This window comes from Ictidomys tridecemlineatus, chromosome 1 (genome assembly GCF_052094955.1).
Source record: "Ictidomys tridecemlineatus isolate mIctTri1 chromosome 1, mIctTri1.hap1, whole genome shotgun sequence".
Lineage (NCBI taxonomy): Eukaryota > Metazoa > Chordata > Mammalia > Rodentia > Sciuridae > Ictidomys > Ictidomys tridecemlineatus.
The window spans coordinates 18,523,388-18,545,484 of record NC_135477.1 but is presented as its reverse complement, the minus strand read 5'-3'; the positions used below and the strand labels follow the sequence as shown (position 1 = coordinate 18,545,484).

The 22,097-nt window shown below is 34.2% G+C and overlaps 1 protein-coding gene across 11 annotated transcripts in view; it reads left to right on the top strand.

The window, feature by feature from the left end:
* The window catches only part of Add3 (adducin 3), a 113,516-nt gene that overhangs the window by 69,853 nt on the left and 21,566 nt on the right, over positions 1-22,097 (top strand). For 9 of the 11 annotated variants that reach the window (XM_078051898.1, XM_040271686.2, XM_013356556.4 and 6 more), the window contains exon 2: positions 13,385-13,608. In XM_078051898.1, the coding sequence (XP_077908024.1) occupies positions 13,414-13,608 (195 nt within the window). In that variant the 5' untranslated portion in view covers positions 13,385-13,413. Of the gene's footprint in view, positions 1-1,801; positions 1,920-13,384; positions 13,609-22,097 lie in introns of all 11 variants that reach the window. The other 2 variants (XM_013356557.4, XM_078051705.1) reach the window with 1 other exon arrangement.

Genomic DNA, 22,097 nt, shown 5'->3' with positions numbered 1-22,097 from the left:
CCCTTCTCCCGTGTTGTTCTAGGCCTTATCTCTGGCCCAGAGCAATGGAGTCTGCCAACTACGTACTGATAAACCATGAGCCCCAAATAAACTTAAAACAAACACCCAAAATCAAATATCTCACTTTCCTCTTACGGACAATAGTTTTGAATTGGGATCCACTATAGTCCAATATGACCTTATTTTAATTTGATCTGTAAATGCTATATTTTCAAATAAGGTCATAACCTGAGGTTCTGGGGACTTAAATTTTTATTTATTTATTCATTTATTTATTTTTTGATACTGGGAATTGAACCCAGGGATGCTTCACCATTGAAGTATATCCCCATCCCTTTTTATTTTTTATTTTGAAATAGGATCTCATTAAGTTGGCTAGGGCTAAGTTAATCAGGACCTCTTTAGGTTGCTGAAGCTGGCATTGAACTTGGAATCCTCCTGCCTCAGCCTCCAATATTGCTGGGATTATAGATGTTTGCCACCACACCTGGCTCTGGGGATGTGAATTTTGAGAGTAAAATACAATTTACATCTTAAGTTTAAAAATGTAAGTTGAATTGTAAGTTGGGGACTGTCTGCAGCACTATAATATCAAACTTTAGGCCTAAAGGATGATTACTTTGGAAAAAAAAATGTTTTTGTGAAGCAAATTTCTGAGGATAATAAATGTCTTTTTGTGAGCCTTCCACTTAAAAACCATTATTAGATGTCTAAAGAAGCAGGTTATATCCCAAAGTATTTTTGAAACTAATTTTCAGATATTGTTTCCTGTGCTTAATGGATTTTATTTTTATGGATCAGTATTAGGACTCTAAAAGAAAACAGATGAAGTTGTGATTGTCTTAAAACCTCTTGGGTGGGGGCAGGGGTGGCTGGGGTTGTGGCTCAGTGATAGAGTGCTCATATAGATAAGGCATTGGATTTGATCCTTGGCACCACATAAAATAAATAAAGGTATTGTGTCTAATCTACAACTAAAAATAAATCAGCCCAAATTTGAAAGCAAGAACTTCTTCAAATCAGACTTCTTTGCAGTAACATTGTATTGAGTTACCAAAGCTTTTGAGTTGACTTTTGTGGCTGTATTTTGTAAGTTATAGCAATGCAAGCCAAAAATCTTTAGCTGAAATATCAGAAATAGTATATCAGAGTGATATACTATTTATGTTCTGTGTTCTTTAATATTTTTTGTAATTTCTCCTCCAATTTTTAAAATATAGAGCTATATCTCTGTTTCACCACCTCTGTTGACCACATCAAGAATGAAACAGAAATATAGTCCATGGTAACAGATTAATATTCTAGACTAGCCTTTTGAGTAAATGTCTTGTTTTATATACTCAGTTTTAATAATGTGGTTTGTCTGTTTGTTTGCATTTCTTCAGATTGAAGATAGAATTTCCTTAGTTTAAAAAAAATCCATTTTCAGCTTAGGAAATAGATACAAGATTGGAATTTGGGAGGGCTAAGTTTTCTATATATTACCATTACTTTGATATTCACTTTGGGAAATGGCTTACTGAAATTTGTAGAGGATTGCACTAAATAGGTAAGAGTGAACTTTACCTCAAACATGACTTTCAAGAAAATGTCAAAAGCTAGGACTTCGAAATTTTCAAACTCAGTGCTGCACTTAAAGTTCATGAAGTATGTGAGTTAATGTTTCTTTAAAAATATTCCTTGCAGATGGACTACCAAATGGTAATGAGTCAAAGATTTCTAAGATATCTCTAGAAATTGAGAGCAATGAATCTTTCTTTAAAACTCATAATCTCCAATGATTCTTTTTTTTTTTTTTCAGCTTCTCATTTATCATGAGCTGTCAAGTTCTGCATAGTTTCCTGGATCTCAGTTTTTAAAACCTCACTGAAACCAGGGGACTCAATAATAGAAACTCAATGTCTGAGAGGCATACTCAGGTGATCAATATACTAGTCTCTGTCAACTTTCTCTTGAAGTTGGGGGGGGGAACATTTTTTTTCTTTTCCTCGGCCATTTCCAAAAACTCCCTATTGAAGACAAATGATGACTGAGGGAGTATATATAGAATGCTCATCATATATTGTAGAAAGGAGAATAAAGGCACTGAAGCCATGTGTTTGAGGATTCTGCAAGATGCTTACGTAATTGCTTCTAGTTGTTGTAATCAGTTTAGATTTTAATATATTTGTTTATATGTGATTATATACCTATATGTATTTAATTCATGTCTATATTTTATAAAAATACATATCACATATGTAGAACTAGTTCCATATTTTTTCCAATATTTTATATTGAGAACAATCAAACTAAGGTAGGTAATGGTTGAGTTTGAACTTCAAGAATATATACTTTCTCTGAACTTTTTTGTTACATGCTTGTAAATTTGTAACTCTGCCCCTTGCATGGCCACTATAATTGTAAATAATCACCTAATTATAATCAAGTTTTTTTTCAGGTTACTGGTGAATATTATGAACGTTACCTATCAGTGTCTAAGCACTGCCTCTCTTCCCAACCTTATTCTCCTCTCCCTTTCCTCTTCAAACACAGAAATCTGTATTATAGATCAGCAAAACATTTTTTCATCACATATTGGTGCCTTAGTGAGAAGGAGGTTAGCTTCATCCTTCTCGTTATCTGACTTGGGAATGCTTTTATCTTTGAATCACTCCGCTGAATGATCATTGACTTCCACAAGCACCTACACATCCTTTTTAACTTAAGGCTCTGCACTTAGATTTTGAACAGTGTATATTATGGTTATATCTAGCTATGTTTTTTCCAGTTATACAATCACAGGGAGACTTTTTTATGTTTGCTAAAAAGTTTATTTAATTAGCATCATCATTATTTATAAAATAGAATTTGAAACTGAAATGCTTTCTTAGCTTTGCCTGTTAGTTGACAATCAACTTCCATAAAGTACAGGAAACTTAGCATGATGGGTTGTCATTAGTGTCACTAGTTTTATCTTTTTATTGTTGTGGGTTACACATACACACACACACACACATTTAAGTTGGATTTTTAACTAAGAATCAGACAGTAACAACTATAGATTGTTTCCTAGACTTTATATGGAAGTTTAGAATTCAAAGATATATTCAGCCAGTCATTTCAAAAGAACAAAAATATGCTTCAGAAATTTAAGAATTGTTTGGATCATCCAATCTAAAAATTCTGGCAATAGAAGAGAGAAAGTGAAGCTTCCACATTTATACTGGTTTGATAGTCATACAAGACTTTGTACAATTTTTATTGCTATTTTGAGAATTTCTACTTTGGCATGATCCTGTATTATATTTCTGGGCCTCCCAAAGGAAATGCGGTAATCAAGGGTGTAATCACACCTGTTAAGATCCATAACTATGAATAATTCCTCATTCACTGAAGAATATTTGGTAATCTAAGACAAATTGTTAAATCTTAGTTTTCTTATCTGTGAAGTGGGTGTGTATGGTCACTTCTTCACAACATTGTAAGAAATATTAAATGAGATAATATCCGCAAAACAATACTAGAATGTTGTAATCTATGCAAAACAATACTAGAATGTTGTAATTGCAAAAAAATTTAAATGATTTGTAGTTTAAAATGTATCTATACACACATTTGTGTATAGATCAGTTTCTATCAATATATGATTGAAGGAATAAACTTTGACCATAGAGCAGTCTCAGATTGATATTGTAATACTAATAAATGTCATTATGCTTTTATACTAATATATGATACTTGAACAACATACTTTTATAAAAAATGTCACTCAAAAAAAATCACACCTTTGAGTTTAGTTTACTCTAATTTGTAAAATGTGATCCTTGAATCTGACATATTACAAAGCAGCTAGCATAGAATCAGTGGCAATTATAGCAATAATATCCCAGTGCTTTGTAGAATAATTAAATCTTGCCCCATTTGGGCACTTGGAAAATACCATCTGTATTTTTCAATGCCAGGTCTGTTTGTTTCCATTTTTCTCTACTTTTTTCGATGTGTAGTCTAAATTTCCAGTTGATTTCCATGTCAGTTGTATAGAAAAATTTTGGCTAGCATTTGAAAGTAGCTCATGTCTTTTAGAACTTACTTTAAAATTTCACTGATTGATCTGAGGATGAGATTTGTCATAGATTGTGGCATGGTCTAAGTGTGGGAAGCCAATCTCGCACGTGATTGGGCACCTCCCTGACTGGCTGTGAGGCATTCCGGCCAAGCTGTGTCAGAACCTATCCCCACCCTTTTTAGGTTCGAGAGCCCGTCTGTGTGGGGGTGTGGCTGACCATTGATCCTGAGACCAATCACTGACCCTGACCTTGGAATGATGTCCCCCTCAACCTTCACTGGATAGAATTTTCCCCTGAATTTCTAGTTCCCCAATAAAAGGCCACTCTCTGGCTCGCCCTTCCTCTCTCCTGCTAGTCTCTTGTGTAAACCTCCATACCCCACCAGATGGCTCGAGGCAGGAGCAGGGGAGGGCCGTCTCAGACTGGTCAAGAAAAAGGTAAATTGAGTTATGTGTGTTTATTTTGATCTCACTAGTTAACTTCTATGCTGAGGACCTCTAGTATGACGCTGGCGTGTTGGTCCAGTGGCAAATTTTGGCGCCCAACGTGGGGCATATTAGATTAACTAGATTCAGTAGGAGCATGCTATAGAAATAAAGGATTTGGTGACAATTTGGGGTCACAAAAGTATCTGGAGGTATTGAAGGGACGAGACATTAAAATTATTTAAAATGGGAAATTCAGCTTCTACTGATAAGGACATGTACTTGACTATTTTAGAAATTATAATTAATCAGAAAGGAAAACAGATAAAAAAGACTCAATTGTTACTATTCTTAAAGGTTGTAGGTGAATTTTGCCCTTGGTTTTGTGACCAAGATTGGCCAAAATTTACATACTTGGGAGAAATTAGGAAGGAAATTACAAAAAATCTGCCTTTCTAATGAATTACCTGGAAGTATTGAGAATATTCAAAAAACTTGGATGGCTTTAGAAATTTGCCTCTTTGATTACATGGACCATAGCTCCTGGCCCCCTGAAGATCTATTGAAGGGTATTCAAAGAGCCATTAAGTCTATTCAAATGGAAAATATGCCTGAGGCTAAGTTAATTTCATTTCCCTTAAGCCATTTAAAAACAAAAGCTCTCTGGGGCTAAGCCTAAGGTAGAAATGTGAGCTTGCAGGAAGGAGGTCAAGGTAGCCTGGAGGAAGATCGTAGAAGTAAGGGTCAGTGATTGGTCTCAGGGTCAGTGGTCAGTCACACCCCCACACGGATGGGCTCTTGCACCTAAAAAGGGTGGGGATAGGTTCTGACACAGCTTGGCCTGGAACGTCTCACACCCAGCCAGGGAGGTGCCCAATCATGAATTCATGCCCAAGCATGAATTTGCTGCAAGACTTGAAAATCAGCATCAGCATACCATGGCTCTGAAATATTAGCAGGCAATAAAACAAAAAGAGGGCTGAAGCAGTATCAGCACTCCTTTTCCTCCATTATACCTAGTAATACAATTTGTTAGGTTACATTTGTTACATGTAAAATCTAAGTTATTTTCTAGAACATTGAATATCTTTATAGTTTTACAACAATTTTCATCAAGAAAATGTTCTCAGTAAACTAGCTTTTTAATTTTTTTTAAACCAAATGCATTTCTTTGAAGTCTTGGCATATCTTTTATTGTTGTTTTAAGCGTGAACAATAGGCCTGGTACTTGAAAGTAAAGCCATCTCTTTGTTTACTCTAGAGGAAGCTGTTAAACTGCTAAGAAAATTTTAAGTTTGGAAAGTCTTTTTTGTAAGTAATATTTTTTAAAAGATTTTTTAAATGTTCTTAGCCTAGAAATAATATAAAACAGATTGATTTGGAAGGAGTTGTGATATAGTAAAATAATTCCATTCAGCCCCAGTTTATGGAGGACCCTGCCATTGTGGGTATCACAAAAATGGTGTACATCCCCAAGTTTTCAATGTATTCAAATAGCTTCTCAGGGAGAATTGTTTTAAAATAATAGCTTTATGAAGGTGTAATTCATATACCAAATAATTTGCTCACTTAAAGTATACATTTCAGTGGTTAATATAGACACAGAATTGTACAGTTATCACCACAATCATTTTAGAACATTTTCATCCCTCTAAAAAGAAGCCTCTTTATTTTCCTCTGGCCCTAGGTAACCATTAATCTACTTTCTGTCTTTGTAAGTTTACCTCTTCTGAACATTTCATATGAATGGCCCTTGATTGCTTCTTTAACATATCATAATGTTTTAGGGATTATCTATGCTTTCTCATGTCTGTTCATCAGTTGATGGGTGTTTGGATTGTTCTACTTTTTTAACTGTTATGAAAAATAATGCCATAATAATAGCCAAAGACTAGAAATTACCCAGATGCTTTTCAGTGGGTGAACAGCATTGTCAGTGTCCTGGTTGTGGTGGTATAATATAGTTTTGCCAAGGTGTTGCTATTAGGAAAAACACAATAAAGGCTATAAGGGATGTCTGTTCTTTCTTGCATATAATTACATCAAAATAAGTTTTTTTAAAAAACTCAATTGGCTTTCTCAGAATTCTGCCTAGAAATCTCCTTAACATTCATTAAGAATGTTTTCTCGTTAACATATGTTTGTTATATTGTGTTGTGAATGCATAACTAGCCCTTTCTCCATCCTGCAGTAGGAATCTCTTTACTGCCAGTCAGCTTCCACTGATAAATTCCCCATTGCCTGTCTCAAAACCAATGCCACATGTTTCAGTTTTTTGTTTTTGCAGCACCCAACTTATGGGCACCAATTTTCATTTTAGTTACCTTTTGCTGTGTTAAGGAAAAATATCAAAAGTGTATTCTAAAACAGTTTATTATTTCTTAGGAGTATATATGTGGCTGAGTATTATTCCAATGCTTGTGCCTAGGTTCATGTTGCTGTATTTGGTTGGTGGAATCAGTGGAGGAGCTGTGCTTAACTGGGCCTCTTTCTCTTCATGACTTTTCATGAAGTACCTCTTCATAGTGTTGCAACTTCAGGACCCTCAAAGGCCTAACCTTGGAAGTTGTATAACATCACTTCTTCCACTTTGATGAGTCAAAGCAACTCACAAAAGACTGAACTCAAGGGGGTAGGAAATAATGGAATAAGATACTGAGTCACATTTCTTAGTAAGATGGGAGAAATGCTTACGTCCGTTTTTGAAAACTATCTACCACAGTTAATGTAGAGGCATCTAGCAGGTGCAGCAGTCCAGCTGCAAGGGATTGTCAACATGCAGAACCAGTAAGGCAAACCAAATCCAAACCAGGAAGTTTGGCAGTGTTGGTGAGCTCACAGATGAAAGTAGGGTTATTTCACTGTTAATGTTGCTGAACTGACAGGTCACAGGAAACTACAGAGCAGCGAAATTTATTCATTGAATGTGGAACTGACTTGTTTACTAGTTGCTAAAGGTGATCATTTCAAATTATGTTATGTTTGTGACCTATAAATGTTTGGAGAGAATATATAAAATATAGACTTATTAGTCTTATATCCTAGAAGCCTCACATATGTAGGGTTTTTTTTTCCCTCTTGAAGATTACTCTAGGCTATTTGAGCAGACAGATTTTAATTTTTTGTGTACTAGGTGTTGAACTTAGGGGCACTTAACCACTGAGCCACATCCCCAGCCCTTTTTATATTTTACTTAGAGACAGGGTCTCGCTAAGTAGCTTAGGGCCTCACTAAGCTGCTGAGGCTGGCTTTGAACTCGAAATCCTCCTGCCTCAGCTTCCCAAACAGCTGGGATTATAGGCATGTGCTTCCACGCCCAGTAGCAGATAGAATCTTATTTATGGTATAGTATTCCTTCCTACTACTATTTTCGTGTTTATACTTACCCTGAGTATATTTCTGGACCCTGTTTGTTGGTCTTTGAGTACTTAGGGTTAATTTGATAATGAGTAGCATTACAAAACACATAGTATAAATACATGTCTGACAATATTTAAATATATTAATCAAGTTAGTTTGAGTCTTGAGAGTTTTTGTATTGATCTAAGTGGATTTGGGGATGTAGCTTTAACTCAGTATGCATATCTGATTTTTAGTTTAGTAGCTCGTATATTGTTTGGGAGCTTTCTTTTTTGTAAAGTAATTTTGTGTCATCTCTTACCTTTAAACAAAAGCAAACTTTAAAAAATCTTTGGTAAGGGAGAGCATGGTATACTATAAAATTCAAAGAGTGCTGTGTCAGTCAGATTTCCATCTCTGTGACAAATTACCTGAGAGAATCACCTTAAAGGAGAATAGTTTGTTTCAGAGTTTTCAGTTTCAGAGGTTTCAGTTCCTGATCAGTTGAGTTTATTGTCTCTGGCCACACAGTGAGTACATGATGAGCAAAAGCTGGAAAGCAGAGAGAGAAGCACTGAGGCCAAGATATAGCTTTAAGGCCCACCCCCAAGGACCTACTGCCTCAACTAGACCCTATCTCCTAAGTTTCCACAATAATACATTAAATTATGAATCCATCAATGCATTAATCCATTGATGAGCTTACAATACTCATTATCCAAACATTCCAAAGCTGATCACTACTGATCACTATTGCCTTTGGGACAAAGTCTTCAACACATGAAGTTTAGGGAAATATTTGGATCAAAACATAAAAGTGCCCTGAAATTTATGGCATTTTTCCTTTGACATTGTTGGGGTTGAATTTATCTTAGATTAATTTTTATATATGTATGTATGTATTTGTTAGAGTTGTGTTTCTTTTTACTTTTAATTTGAAATTGTACACACTTATAAAAGAGTTACAAAAATAGTAAAGGAATTCCTATCTGTTCTTCACCCAGATTCCCTAAAATGATCTCAATAATGTCCTTTTCCTGGTTGTAATTTCTTAGAATCTTTTGTCTTCTTTAATCTGGAACAGTTCCTCAGTTATCTTTCATGACTGACATTATTAAAAAGTACTGGACAATTATTTTATAAAATGATCTGCAATTTGGGCTAATTAATTTCAATCACAGAAAGAAAGCCTTCTAGTTCTATTTCCAAGTAATTGTAAATACACTGAAACACTTCAAATTTTTTTTTTTGTCTGTGAATAGTAATCATGGGATTTGTATGGCTGAGTGATTGGATAGAAGTGATAATTAATAATATCTAAGTGGTTCTGTGGCTCTGTTTTTAGAGTGTATTGTAGGTGTTTAATTTCAAAAACCAGGCCAAAAAATTTTTGCTTTCAGATGTACAGTTAATAGAATCATAAACAGCCTTTCATAATAACCTCAGATAACTTGAAAATGCTTTCATGTTTCTCCAGTGCTGACACTGACATATATTTTAATGGGCAGGCGTTGTGCTATCAGCAAAGCTTTCTGTCTAAAGCAAGCAGATAATTGTAAGGTATTTAACTGCATCTGGCTACTTAAAGTTCTCGTATTCATGTTTCTCCATGCAAATCGTAAATTCTTTTTGCATGTTCATTTAGTAATTTTGGTCTTAGTTTACTCTTGCCTTTTATGCTTCACTTTGCTGGATTTAAGCTCTATTTTGAAAAAATGGCAAACATGATTTAAAAAGTTCTATCTTTATTCATGTGTAGAGAAAAACGTAATAATCCACAATAAACAGAGTAGTGGAGAAAGGAAGGTACTGGGGAATGAGATGGATCAAATTGTGTTATGCGCATATACAAATATGTCTCAATGAATCCCACTACTATGTATAATTATAATGCACCAAGGAAAAAAACATTTAAAGTCTAAAATTTTTTAAAGAGATCCATGATCGATAATTGTTTTTAAATGCTGTGAAGATCCATGGCTAAAATAAGAAATACCTAGTTGTGGAAAATCTCCAGAAATAATGAATACTAGGCCAAATTAATGCTCTTTATCTGCCTCATTATGGGACTTAAGAGGACACTAATAAGATCACAGGATAAAACAACTAGGAAAATTTAAAGGGTCTCTTCAAATGGTCCTTTTATTTTATTATTGATCATGGTACTTTTAAAATATAATTGCTTATTTACTTCCTTATATTATTCACTAGACTGCAGACCTTGGAAAGAATTGTCTTATATGCTATTGTATCCCCAGTTCAGGACCTTGGCACATAGATGTTAAATAGTTATTGAATGAATGCTCCATGATTATTCCATTCAACAGTGTAAAGGCAAAGAGTTGAGTCCTGATCTGTGTATCCACACACAGTGTAGTATAGTACTCTGTACCACATTGCTTTCTAGTTGAAAAAATCACATAGATGAAATTTTCAAACATATTTTAAAATTTTAGGGTAATAGTAAGCTAAAGTTCTTAGAACATTTTAACTATATTCAAGTGAAAGTATCTCATAGAAAATAATCATATTTAAACTGATCTGACCTCAACAAGATTTTTTTGAGTTTCTTAACAAAGCCAACAATTAATATTTCTGCCTGCTCTATCTCCTAGCTTATAAAAACTGGAAAAGAAATCTGAACAGCGTCCATTAAATGCTTTTTTACAAAACTGGATTCTATTTTGTCTCCCGGAGAACTTCGTATTTTTGCTGTCCTTAACTTAAGTCAACTGTTACATAACCACATTTCATGTTCCAAAGCTCCTCTAGACTAATCACTATGAAAAACATTTTAGTGTTACCAATTGAGGCTAATAGGATTTCTGCGTTTTTATTCAGATACAATTTAGTTGTATTTCCTCAACTACTTTAAAATTCTTTCTGGTACTAGAAATATCTAGATAACTACAGTGTAAGCTTTAACTTGCTATAGAGTTGATCAGATATCAAGTGGAAACTAACCATTTTCCTGTTTCCATTCTACAAGGACTTTTTATTAAAATTAAACTTTAATTTTTAGATAATTGTAGATACATGCATAGTCATTACAAACTTAAAAGATCCTGTTAACTACTCATTCATTTTTTTATAACTGTGGTACAATATTACAGTGTGGATCTTAATCAGATTTTCCCATTTTTCCTTGTATACATTGTATTTCCTTGTATACTGTGTAAATTTATTACTTATTCATGTGTCCACCACCACAGTCATGATACTGAATAGTTCCATCACTGTAGGGATCCCTCCTGTTGCCCTTTTTTGGGGGGTGGAGGGGACCGGGGATTGAATTCAGAGGCACTCAACCACTGAGCCACATCCCTAGCCCCATTTTTGTATTTAGAGACAGGGTCTCACTAAGTTGCTTAGTGCCTCACCATTGCTGAAGCTGGCTTTGCACTCGAGACCCTCCTGCCTCAGCCTCCCGAGCCTCTGGGATTACAGGCATGTGCCAGCTCCTGTTGTCTTTTTATAACCATACCTAACTCCCTCTATCCTGAGCATATTCCCCTCTCATACACATCCCTCCTTGTCTTCTCTCAGCCACTACTCTGTTCCCCACTTTTGTAAAGCTGAAGAATATTGAAGAATATTATGTAAATGGAATCATGCAGTATATAACCTTTGGGCATTAGCTTTTTCACTGAACTTCACTCAACTTTTTCAGTTCATTGGAGACTTATTGAGGATATTGCATGTATCATTGTATCGTGTGTTTATCATTTCTGTGTATTTCTAGATAATATTCCACAGTTAGCTGTGTCACAGCTTAATCATTCACCTCTTGAAGAACATGTAGGTTGTTTGTGGTCTCTGATTTACAAACAAGGCTACTACAAATATTTGTATGCAGATATTTGTATGAACATAAGTTTTATTTTCTCTGGGTTAAATGGCCAGGAGTATAATTGGTGGGTCATACAGTAGTTGAATATTTAATTAATAAAATGCCAAACCATTGGCCATAGCTATACCGTTTTGCAGTGTATGAGAGGAATCTCATTTCTCTGCATCCTTCCAGCGGTTGGATTGTCATATATATATATATATATATATAAAAATAAATTTTTAACCATACTTGTGTAGTGACATGTCATTGTGGTTTTAGTTTGTTTCTCTAAAAACTAATGATTTTAAATATCTTTTCATGTGCCCATTTGTTAATGTATGTATTCTCTCTGATGAAATGTCTGTCTTTTTGCCCATTTCTAATTGACACATTTGGATTATTTACTATTGACTTTTACGAGTTCATTATATATTCTGTATGCTGGTTCATCATCAGATGTGTGGCTCACAAATATTTTCTGATACTTATCTTCTTTTCATCCTCTTAACAGTGTCTCTTACAACATTTTAAATTTTATATTTTTATACTTAAGTCTGTGAACTATTTTTGAGTTTTTTAAAATTGTGATTTTTAAAATAACAATTTACCATTGTAGCTGTTTTTGAGTGTTCAATTCCAGTAGCATTAAGTACATTTACAATGTTGTTCAGCCATCACCACTATCTAGTTCCAGAACTTTTTTATCCATCTTAAACAGAATCTCAGGACCCATTAAGCCATCATTCTCTCTTCTTCCTTTCCCCAGTTTTGTGACAAGTATAGAATATGACAGTAAACATTTATAAACTGTCTTAGAATTTTTTATTACCATGACATCTAAGTGCATTATTTCATATTTAATAAAAATAGTGATCCACAATAGATTAGAAAAAATCTGGGACAGTTTGAGATGTATTGAATTGGTTGACTTTATTAACACATATGCTCATAGTCGAAGGGTAGGAAAAGTTAAATAACTTTCCTGCTGATCTAGCTGTCAGTCAGGTATACAGCTGAGGCAAAGCCCAGATAAATTTTTCTCCCTGGCATAAATCAAGGATTATCATCAGTATCAGTAATAATCATGATAATAAGTGAATCATGACTGTTCATATAGCTTCTGAAGGAACCTACTAATGTTAAATATTCTGGTGGCATTGTTAGCAGTTCTCACATTCTCCCCAGGAAAGTTGTTGAATCATTTGAAAAAGTTGTTTCTTTCAAATGTTAGTAAGTTATATTCACTATAGAATATAATAGTCATTAACTATGCCAAAGTTTCTTTTAACCTAAAAGCATGAATATGAGAGTAAAAGAAGCTCTACTGACAATATTCACTAATTGTGAAAATTTGCCATCAATATGTAACATTTTTCTTTTGGATACTTTGATCCTTGCTCCTCTAAAAAAAAAAAATGCACTAGGCAGTGATTAAAGTACACATTTCCATTAACTCTGAAAATATCGATTTCTAACAGTGTTATAATCTAAGACAGTTCCTCATGAATAAAAAGTTCTAATACTTTTTTTGGTTTGTTTTCTAATACTTTTTGAGAAACTACTTTTTTAAAATACTTTACCACTGAGCCACAACCCCAGCACCCTCAGAAGCTACTTTTTAAAGAAAATTGCAAATGTTACTCTGACAGCAAAACAAAGTTCTGCTTGACTCGTGTAGAATTTGAATTTAACAAAGAATTTATCATGAATGTCCTCCTTTCTTTGTGTTTATTATTCAGAGAACAAGGGGAATCCACAGACTTGAAACATGAGTTCAGATACCAGCCAAGGCGTGATCACTACTCCTCCTCCTCCCAGCATGCCTCACAAAGAGAGATATTTTGACCGAATCAATGAAAATGACCCTGAATACATTCGGGAGAGGAACATGTCTCCTGATCTACGACAAGACTTCAATATGATGGAGCAGAGGAAACGAGTTACTCAGATTCTGCAGAGTCCTGTAAGTTACTATAAGCCTTTAATTTTTATTCCTCTTGAGAACCTTGATAGAATGAGGTAAAAAGTATCTTAAGCTACTGTCAGGTTAAAAGGGGTGGAAGAGGAGTGTCTAGTTCCTTAAAAGAGAAATAGGCACTTAAATTATGTATTTGCTTTACAAAGATTTAATAAGAATCTAGTATTGTGTTAATGGTGTACATTTTGGAGTATGTTTTCTGGGTGTGATGCTTTATAAAAAGAGAACAGACAATTTTACTGAATTCAAGGACACCGAGTTAGACTGAATATCAGTGAAGAAAGGAAAGACATGACTCAAGTCATAGTAACCAAGGAATAGGCTAGGTGTATCCCTCATACCTGTTTTTAATTCCTTTGGTTGTCTTCATACACACAGAAGCATAGAAAGACTTGAGGTTTTTGTGGTCTGATATGGCAGCCTAATGTTAACACACCTAATGCAGGCATACATGCATACATACCCCAAAGTAACTGGATTTAAAGTAGATTATTATTATATATATAATATTATAGTAAATTCAGTTTGAGGTGAAAATTCTGTCTGGCACAGCAACATCCAGACTGTTAAATCATATTCAAGTGATTTGTTAGTTTTTTATAAACACTCAGTGGAATTACACACCAAGTTAAACTGACTATTAACCAAATGATTATTGTAACTGGAAAATGAGAGAACAGCTTGGTTTAAGATGCAAAATGATTTTATAACTTTATGTATAATAAAGATCATGGACTCTTTAAGGCAGAGTTCTGCATACATAGACACGTGATGCCTATGTTTGGCTCATTGGACTTCCAACTTAGGTACTAAAATAAGCACCAGAGCATAGAGCTGCCTGAAGTAGCCCTGGTAAATCATTTTTGTCGTGCCCTTGTGAATTTAATTACAGAAGTTGAGTCAAAAGCCAAAGGGGGAATTCCACTCTGTGTGATTTCCCATACCAGTGGCCCTGATGAAAGCTTTGAAGTACAAGTTATAAAAGCAGTGCCAGCTTTGAGGAATTTTAAAAGTATAGCACCCAGTTTAAAGAAACTCTTTCCAAATGGAACAGAAATTAACCAGAGATGAGAGATTATATGTTCCATGCCTTACAAACCTGAGTTTATGTTTCCAGATCCTTGTAAAGCACATTATTTAGATCAAAATAGATTTATTTCTTGCTCTAAAAATCCCACTTAAAAGTGGGTTTAAGAATTAACTTATTAACCAAATGATTATTGAAACAGATAATGTCTGTTAATTGATTGTAACAGATAGTGTAAAGTAATTGAGAGAAAGAGATGAAGTTCGGATTTTGTTCAAGGTTGTTAAATATTGAGATTCTAAGGGAAGTGCCCCAAGGAGGACCATTGAATTCTAACTAAGGTGTAAATGAAAAAGTACTAAGTTACATTTCCATTCCAGGGTTTTTTCTTTTATAGTTTCCCCATTAAATAAAGACATCATGACTTTGAGTAGATTGTTTAATTTTTATACTTGTATATCTACATTTGTAAATTGGCTTGTGCCTTGGGAAACTGAAATAACAGGAAAGAGTGGATATAAAGATCGTCATATTTCTGCCCAAAGAGGAATGAAAAAGGCCGAAGTTTAAAAGCATTATGGGTTGATTTTTTTTCCCCTCCTAGATCTTTGCCTAGTGTACTTAAAATTTTGTTTGTGAAAGTGTATAAATTTAAAGTGTTCAAATTTATTTTAATATAAGAGAAATTGTTTATCAAAGGAAATGTTACATGATGGGCTTGTATTAGTTATTTACTGATAAATTACAAATTAGCAGCTTAAAACAACAAACATTTCTTATCTTACCATTTCTGAGTCAGGGGCTCAGAAGCACTTAGCTCAGTGGTTCTGGCTCAAGTTCTCTTATGAAGTTACAGAAGACATCTGCCATGACTGCTGTCATTTGGAGGCTTCACTGGGATGGAAGGATCATCTCTTAAGATAGATCACTCACATAGCTAATAGCAAAAGGCCACAGTTCCTTGTCAAATGAACCTTTTATTAAGGCTGCTTGAAGGCTTTCCCCAGAGAAGGTAGCCTTCTGTGCTTTTTAATGACCTAATCTCAGACATCACCTGCCATCATCAGCACACATAAAAATAAATAAATAAAATAAAAATATTGTGTTCACCTATAACTAAAAAAATATTTTTTAAAAAAGTGAGACACTAAAGTTCAGCTCATACCAGGGAGAGAAAAATTGAGTTTACCTTCTTAAGAAACAATTATGCACCCTGTGGTCACAATTTATTTTAAAAGTACTATAGTCACGATTTATTTTTCCTTCTTCCATGTGCAAAGTACACTCACCCTCTCCTGATTTCCCTTAGAGATCTCATTCTATTATGACATTAACTTGAATCTAGACTCTTATCATCTAAATTTGGTCCAGGTACAGATGTTCCTAAATGCACTTCCTCAAGTACAGTTCCTCTCAGTCTGTTGACTATAAGGAAACAACTTATTTGCTCTCCACTACCACCATATATACATATATTTTATGGTGGGACAGGCATAAGATAACTGTTATAGATATTCCTATTCAAAAACAGAAAATTCTGGGGCTTGGGCAGGGGGCTGGTATTGTACCAAGAGTCAGTGGTTTAAGCAATTGTGAAATCTAGGTGGGAAAAATGTTTGGAAGCTCCTTGAAGAGAAATCAGTCCTAATGCTTACCAAGAGTCTCCATAGTTTTTGGCTCTGCCCTCTGGTTTCTTGGTTCCCCTATGTGAGTCATCCTTCCTTTTCCTTGAAAAGGTAGTCTGTGTTTGCAACTGTGTTTTTCTCAACCTGTTTCCACCTTATAGAGGTTTTGAAAGGCCTTATTTCTTTTTGTATTGACTTTATTCCTTTTAGCCCAAGCTTACAGTGTTTTTGCCAATATGATTCTCTTAAAATTTTGTGTGTCTCCTATAAATATTGGAGTTCACCAATAAAGATCAAAATCATAGATATTACTAATTAATGTTTGTAAGTAACCCATCTTAAGCCTTCTAGTTAAAATTCTCAGGTTGGAAAGAAAGGAAATCAGGACAGAAACTAATAAAAGCGCAATGTATACTTTTATTACTAAATTCTTACTATGTGCCAGGTACCTACTGTGTATGTATGTATTATAATCTTTAGTCCCCAAAGCAATTCAGACAAAGAGATATTAATATCACCAGGCACTAGTGCATGCCTATAATTGCAGCTACTTGGGAGGCCAAAGCAGGAGGATCACAAGCCTCAGCAACATAGCAAGATCTTGTATCAAAAAATAAAAAGGCCTGGGACGTAACTCATTAGTAAAGAACCACTTATTCAATCATGAGTTCAAAAGATGGATAGATAGATAGATAAAATATATATATATATATACACACACATATATATATATATACACACATACACACACATATATATTTAATATTCTTTGCTTACAGATGAATAAACTAAAACTTAGAGACATTAACTTGCTCAATGTTTTTTGGGGTCAAAATTTTAACTCCAAAACTCATATTCTTAACCAGTAAGTAGCTATATCATTTAAAGAATTTAATAACAATGAAAAAAATTCCACCTTGTATTTTGTATTATTTTATTCATCTTCAAATTTTGTTGCTCAGGTTAATTCAGCCCAACCCAAGAAGAGTTTTTTCTGATCAGAAGATGCTTTGATTTAAATGTAATTTGTTAATTTGAATAATAAAAATAGCAACTGTTTGCCTTAACTTGAAAAATAATTCATCTTGTTCTGACTCCCAGAAAGTATTCTTTCTAGAGATTCTGCGGCTTGTTATATTTACATTTTTAAAAAATATTTTTTCTCGTTGTAGATGGACACCTTTATTTTATTTATTTTTGTGTGGTGCTGAGACTCAAACCTAGGGCCTCCCATAAGCTAGGCAATGCTCTACCACTGAACTACAATCCCAGCCCCATATTTAAATTTTTTAAGGAAAGTATTTATCTTAGAAATCAAATGTTGGTGAGTAAACTAGTTTAGCTTAGTATTTTGTTAATGCCATAGAATCCACAGATTTTCTTTGACCAATGTACTCATCATATATAATGTTTGTAGAAACTCTGTATTATAATTTACAGCCTTTTCTCAAAATGTCCAAAACAAACTGTTGGAAGTAGGTGGTGCTTCTTCAGAATTCAAGAAGCATACAGATTTAAAAACTAGCAGGTAGCACTTGGAACACAATAGATATTTGGTAAATCTGAGTGCATAAATAGATAGGTATGTGAATAACTGGGTGGGCTTCAAGTTTTAAACACTTTAATATTATTCATCAAGCTTCTCCTGAACTTTACTGCTCCATATGGAAAATTGTTGATGGGCTTCTTAATCCTTACCACCATAGGAAGCAATCTAGACTGCTTAATGCATGTGTAGGAAGTTATTCTGAAAAATAGACTAACAGACATATGACATACTAGTAATTTTAAATAACAGGGCATTATCCAGTTCTTAAACATATTTGGAAGGCAGGAGAAACTTCAAAGCAGTATACAATTTTAGGATATCATTGTAATTAAGGCCTAAATGTTAACAGGGTGCCTTAATTAGAATAATTGTTCAGAATCACTGTGCTCTACCTGGTCTCTTTAAAAGTTTTAAGATACAAATATTCTTTATTAACTATGTTTATATTTTTTTAAAACTAGTTGCAAGAAAAGTTTTCATTCTAACTTTTAGTTTCATGTTAAGACTTAGATAGAGGAAAAAGACCATCCAGAAGAAAATTTGGTTTATTTGTTTTTTCTCCTTTCAACAGGGCCAGTCGTAATCTATTTCCAAATGAATACATTTCTTAATGGAGAAATTCTAAGTAAGTTTGTTGTGCTCCTAATCCCACTTTAGGAGAGATCTAATACATAATTGCAGAGTGCCTTGGGAGCAGCAAGTGTGTAATCATTTTTTTTTCTTTTGCTCCAGTTTTCCTCTCTAGTAATTATCATGAGGTCAAACATCCAGATGTGGACACTTAAAATTCCTTTCTGATGTCTTTCAGCATTCTGTTACCCAAGTTTCCTAAGCTAGACATTTCTGATAAATCTGCCTGTTTATTTTTTTGTCTTTTTTAGTATAAACTAAAATAATTATATCAGGTTAGTTTCTTTTATTCAATTGGTCCTTTTCTCTGTGACTTAAAAAATATTTCATTTAGTGCTACTTTCTCCTAAAAGTTTTGATTTCAGAAACACCTTATGATCCAATATTTCAAATTAATTTTACTTTTACTTTATAGTATTCAGTACTAGGTATGCTAAATGTTTTGACTTACATGAATATCAAATCTGTGAATCTCATGTTTTCATTAAGTTTATTTTTGTTCATACCATATGTATTCAAAGTTTGTAGCCTCATTCCCTCAATATTGAAAGGAACTGTATAAAATAGAAGGGTGTAAGATTTAGATAAAACTTTAAAGCACCCTCTAACTTAAACATTTTTTTCACTGAGGGATTTTTTTTTAGACTGTTGATGAAAGAGCTTTTAAAGCTGTAATGCTCTGGGGACAAACTAAGTTTGGGGTAGGATTTTGAGTTGAAGAATTAATTGACTTTTAAAAAATTTATAACATTCAATAAAGATGAATTTCTTATTTTAAAAAAATTCTCCCAATAGATGATGGATAATTATTACATAATTATTTTTTTTTTTTAGTATTTATTAGGCATTTCTTTTTTTTTTTTTTTTTATTGATTGTTCAAAACATTACAGAGCTCAAGACATATCATCTTTCATACATTCGACTCAATTGGGTTTTGAACTCCCCAAATACATAATACAGACTCACTTCTGTTACATACTCACATTTTTACATAATGGCATATTAGTGACTGTTGTATTCTGCTACCTTTCCTATCCCCTACTATGCCCCCTCATTATTACATAATTATTATGCAGGAGGAATTTCTCATTCAAGCGACAGACACATAAGACTGTTTTCTTGCTAAATGATATGTGAAATGAATCTTTGTTATCATTAGGTCAGCCAAGGTTAAATTTGGGCCAGATGTGATGGTGTACACTTGTAATCCCAGTGACTCAGGATGCTGAGACAGGAGGATTACAAGTTTGAGGCCAGCCTCAGCAACCTACCAGGATCCTATAACAAGGACTGGGGAGATAGCTCATGTAAAGCATCCCAGGTTCATTTCTTAGTACAACAACAACACCAAAAATTCTTCACTTTCTTTATATCAAGGAAAATTCTAACTTAACTTCTAATTGAGCTGAACTGGACACTCAGGAACTACAAAAGAAACAATGCAGTCATCAAATAGTACACTATAGTAGAATAGAAAAAACAGATAAACAATTACAGTCATATGACTGGTTCCCTAAGTACAGTGTAAGGAAATGTGAAAAGAGTTCAGAGTAGGGTGTAGAAGGGAAGAAATATAGAGATTCTTTTCTCCTATGAGGGTGATTTTGGATAGACTTCAGAAAGAAGATAAAATTTAAGACAAGTGTGGAATGTGAGGGGAAAAGTCATTGGAAGAGGAACAGTGGTGGCCAGTTCTTCCATTAGATGAAATGGTAGTGATCAGAGAATGCTAGGAGAAGCTCAAAAGCTAGACCAGAACATGAGGAGAAATGGTAGATAAAACCAAGCAGCAGATTGTGAAGACCCTAAAGTACCAAGCTACTTGACCAAGTTAGAGGTCAGCACATTTTCTCATCATTTTCAGTTTTAATTTGTTTATAAAAAAAAATTAACACGTACACATTTGAATACAGTGCTTGTTTGGAATCTGGGTCCAAATCTTGCCTCATCCTTTACATACTAGCTGGGTGACAATAGGAAGCCCACTTGTGCTTCAGATTCCTTGTGGAAAGGCAGGGAAATTACCTTATTCATTGGTTGTGACCATTCAATGAATAATATAAGAGCGTGTAGTGCAGTGCCTAGCACATAGTAAACAACTATCTTTGTGGAAAATGTATATATAAGTGCTAATTTGAAACACATTATACTTTTTTGACAGCACTTTGAAGATTATAATCATAATTGGTTGTGCTGCGTTTTAGGTTTTGGAGGTCTTAAAGAATCTGTCATCCTAATGGCACTCTGCCTTGGCCATGTTATACACAAAATGTCATAGTCTTCACTACCTCCTCATCTATGCTCTTCTGTATCTGGGGAGGAGAACATGGTTTATGCTGTAATTTTTCTGTGGGGCGGGGGGTGCCAGGGATTGAACCAAGGGGTACTTTACCACTGAGCCATATCTTCAGTCCTATTTTGTATTTTATTTAGATACAGGGTCTCACTGATTTGCTAAGCATCTTGCCATTGCCATGGCTGGCTTTGAACTCACAATCCTCCTGTCTCAGCCTCCCGAGCTGCTGGGATTACAGGCATGCACCACCATGCCTGGCTATGCTGTGATTTTATGTATATCTTCCATGTCTTTAACCCAACTCTGTTATAATGGAGACTGTAGAGAACTATTGGCTAATCTGCCTTTAGAAGCCTGGTCTGTGACTTTACCATCCTCTTATAAGTTAGTTCATCATCATGCATTGATTAATTCTTTTTTTTCTTTAAGTATTTTTTACTTGTTGATAGAACATTATTATTCATTTATTTGTATGTAGTGCTGATAATCAAACCCAGTGCCTCACACCTGCAAGACAAGCGCTCTACCACTGAGCCACAACTCTAGGCCTGATGAATTCTTAACTGCATAAGGGTGAATACTTTGCTTGATACTCCAGGATCACCATAATCTGCTGCTGTATAAGTTTGGCTTTTTTATCTACCAAATAACCAAATGCTCTAATGTGGCCTACAAAATTACCCAACATTTCTTATCACAACCTGCCTGCTGCCTTATTTGTTGTATTTGGTTTCAGAGATTCAACCCAGCTCTGATAAAATTAGGAAGAATCTTCAGAAGCTCATGAGAATTCTGGCTTTGAATCTTTATTTCAATTTTATTTATTAAGTATGTAATCTTGAGCAAGTCTTTGCCTATTTAATGACTTAATTTTGAGACTCAAAATTAATCAACTACGAAGAATTATTAGCATTAGACTTTTTTAATTTATAGGAAAGATAAAGTAAAATGTTTATTCTTGGAATACTTTAATAGAAGTTTACTGACAGATTTTTTTAAATCAACTGAAAAATCAGTTGATTTATATCAGTAGGAATTTTTACACTTAGTATTATTGCTCTGTGACTTAGGTAATTATCTGAATACTATTTCAAAAACCTTTGAAGCAAAAAATGTTCATGATGAAAAATTAAACCTTTTGCACTAAAAGAATTCTTACCTGTTGAAGCACTATCAACAAAAGCCTGGAGAAATTTCATTTATTTCAAAAATATTTCTTATCTATACTGCATAGAAGCTATTTGGCCTTAAAAGGGACACTCACTAGTGATTTCAGAAGGGCTTTATCCCTCTGTGCCACCATAGGTATCCTAAAGTCTTGAGGTAGTAAGTACTTACTATATTAC